The sequence below is a fragment of the Helobdella robusta genome, assembly GCF_000326865.2.
Source record: "Helobdella robusta unplaced genomic scaffold HELROscaffold_493, whole genome shotgun sequence".
NCBI lineage: Eukaryota > Metazoa > Annelida > Clitellata > Rhynchobdellida > Glossiphoniidae > Helobdella > Helobdella robusta.
In genome coordinates, this window is record NW_008705248.1 from 1 (window position 1) to 3,508 (window position 3,508).

The 3,508-nt window shown below is 35.7% G+C and overlaps 1 protein-coding gene across 1 annotated transcript; it reads right to left on the reverse strand.

The window, feature by feature from the left end:
- Positions 1 to 2,805: 2,805 nt before the first annotated feature.
- On the reverse strand, positions 2,806 to 3,508 carry HELRODRAFT_92767 (hypothetical protein; the record flags this gene model as incomplete). The annotated part of the gene is made up of 2 exons (XM_009026853.1): positions 2,806 to 3,205; positions 3,272 to 3,508. Coding segments are annotated over 2 exons (637 nt in total), but the record flags the coding sequence as incomplete, so codon positions are not given.

Here is a 3,508-nt window from a genome sequence, read left to right on the forward strand (position 1 = left end):
CCGTATAGAAATATTGTAACACCCAACTCCCAACAAATATTTTATCACCATTTTACCGCCTTTCAATTTTATTCTTCAGTTACACATCTTCTTACGAGATTTGTTATTATTATTATCATCATCATTATAATTATCATTATTATCATTATTATTATTATTTTAATTATATTGTTATAATTATGATTATAATTTTTATTATTTTACCAAATGAGGTTAGAAAATTTATCGGATTTAAAATTTTTTTTTGTGAAAACTCTGATGAAAAACAGAAACTTGGTTGGCATAAATTTTCAATGTCATTATTGTTATTATTTTTGATGTTATTATTGTTATTAATGTTATTATTATTGTTATTATTGCTATTTCCAAAGAAGCGTTAAACATTTTATTGAAGATAGCAGAATGACACGAAAGTATTTTCTGTTCTATGTAAAACCGTACGTACTCAAATATATGCGTGTATGTTTGTGTGTGTGTGTGTTTGTATGTGTGTTTGCATGTGTGTGTGTTTGTATCTGTGTACGTGTGTGTGTGTATGTTGTAAGTATGTGTGTGTGTTTGTGTGTAAGTGTTTGTTTGTGTGTAAGTATGTGTGTAGGCTTGTGTGTATGTGTGTTTGTGTATGTGTGTAAGTATGTGTGTGTGTGTTTGTGTGTATGTGTTTGAATGTTTGTTTATGTGTGTCTGTGTATACGTGTGCTAAGGTAAAATTGGTTTATTGGTTGGTTTGGCTTGTGTACACAAATATTAGAATTATTCGTAAAATGGTATTATTTTTCTAGATGAATTTTGTTTAGATTAGAAAAAATAAAATTCTTTATGAATGTTTTGATTTAAAAAGTCAAATGGTTAACTAACATTAGCAAAAAGAAGGTTATAAAGTAACAAAATTACAAATCGTCATTTAGTCATTAGAGTTAAAAATTTTAGTAAGCATTCAATCCAAGATTTTTTAACAATCATTCATTTGTTTGCTCAGGAATCTAGGATCTATAAGTGTTTTTGTTTATCTATTCATCAAACAGACTCATTAACTTAACCGTTAAATATTTTCATAAATACCAACACGCTTTTTCGCCAAATCAATCAATCAAACAATAAAACAAACCAACCAGTCAGTCAGCCAGTAGCCAACCTACCAACCACATTGTTTATGAATCAATCAACAAATCCATTCAACCAATCACCGCGTCAGAAATCGGCCCACTTATAAACTTTCAGAGGCCCTTCGTGATTGATGTCACGTCCCGGTAGGAATGTTACATTGTCACGAAACCGACTACAACCAAAACCGTTGTTGGCGTTGTTGTTGTTGTTGCAATTATTCTCAACAACATTGAGGTTATCGTCAACATTGTTGCGACTTTTATAAGCAATTTTGAAATTTGTGTGACTCATTGCAGGACTAGAACAGACATCCGAATCGTTTCCCTTTTGTGGAAATGTTAGCTGCTTCTCCATCGGCAGAAAGTACCGACTGACCGCAACTGCACTGGTCGTTGTATCGTGCGTATTTGTGTTGAACGTATTAGTCGGTATTGATGTCGTTGATGATGTTGAGTAGTTGTGTTGATGACCTGCCTTCGAACAATCATCCGTTTCGGCTTCATTCAAGAGATAAGTGACGAGAACATCACTATTTTTAGTGTTCACATTAGAGTCGTGAAATAATATGCTCTCGGTTGACTTGTTTTTAATGTTACACTCCTTCCTGATTTTAACCGCCTTCAGAACGAGATAGAATATTATGATCAACAAGAGGGACCCTATCAGGATGATTATCGAAATAAAGACCACAGCCAGTATCAGGAAGGTGAAGGATGATGGTGGCGATTGCGACAGATGACCACCCTGGACGTCATTGGACGCAGAGAAAAGTGCGCGGCTCGAATTCATCGGTGGTCCGTACTTGAAAACTTTATTAAAAGTGTTATTGCCAATTTGATTTTTCAACGTAGTCGGGCTGAGAGTGGCAATATTTATTAAAAATTTGTGAGTTGGAATGACGGGGTGCAGAGGTTTGGACGCTGCTGGAATTGATTTTACCTGGTAGGATGACTTGGTCACCTGTTTCGATGGATATATTTTATCCGGATCGTTTGTTGTGAGCGTTTCAAGGGTAGTAGCACTTTTATCCCAATCTTCTAAAGGATCTTCCACAAGCTCCCCGTCAAACTCGGGTAAGTTGTTTGGCTTCGATTCAACGAAATGTTCTTCGTACGGCGAAGAAGATGCTGAGGTGAACGTACTTTCAATGTACATACATTCCGCGTCTACATAATCAACAAAATTCGCATCCAATAAATTTTTATTTCTCAATTCATCTGGTGAGTAACAAACATTTTCATTCGTTAGTTCGAATTTTATTTTTGAACGGTTCTCACTCGAAATCCAGTTTTTAAACCACTGCAGTTTTTTGTCGCAGCACCATCTACTGCTTGAAATTTTTAAAACTATCAAATTTTGGAAAAAATCAGCAAAATCGTATCGAATGCCGGCCAGCTGACACCTTCTCAAATTCAAAATTCTCACTGTTGAAAGAGAAGAAAGAATTTCATCTGAGATCAACATTTTCTGAATCAAACCCGAACTACTATCTAAATTTAACTCCATTAATTCTTGCAGACCTTGAAATGCATGAGCTTCTATGAATGGTTTCTCGGTTGAAATGTACGACATGTGCAACTTTTGCAGACTCGTCAAATACCTGAAACTGTTGTTTCTGATATATCTCACTGGATTTCTCGATAATTCCAAGATGGTTAACTTTTTAACTTTCACAAACGCTGTGCTGTTTAGTATCCAAAGCTCGTTGCCGGAGAGATCGAGTTTTGTAAGAAATTTCACGTTGATGAAAGAATTTTTATTCAGTTGGGAAATTTTATTGAAGGCCAACGATAGCGTATCCAAACTGGAATCAGCGGTGAAACAACTTCCCGGTATTTCGGTTAAAGAGTTGAAATCGAGAAACAGGCGTCTCAAATTCTCCGGAAAATGGCAGTGTAATTTCATCAAAGCATTGTTGCTCAGAAACAGATGGGTCAGATACGACATGTCTCTGAATGTTTTCAATTGTATCTTCTCGATTTGGTTGTTGTTCAGTACCAAGGTGTTTAGAAACCTGCAGCCGTTGAATGTTTCTTCATCCAAATAAGTTAAATTATTTTTACCAAAATTTAAATAATGAAGAGAGCTAGGCAGACCCCTGGGAACCGCTTTAAACCAGCATTCAGATAAATCGATATATGACAAAAGATTCGAAGTAATGTACATCTCTTTAACTGATTCCAATTTGTTGTTGCTGAGTACCAGTCTCATCAACTTATCCAGCGAGTAGAAGCTGTGAGCATCGAGGTGCGTGATGGAGTTGTTGCATAGATACAAATCACGGAGATTCGATAACCCGCGAAACGTCAGGTTGCTGATTGACGTCAGTCTGTTGTTGCATAAATTCAATCGGTGTAAATCTTTCAAATTTGCGAACACTCCGTCAATCTGAAAATCTGAT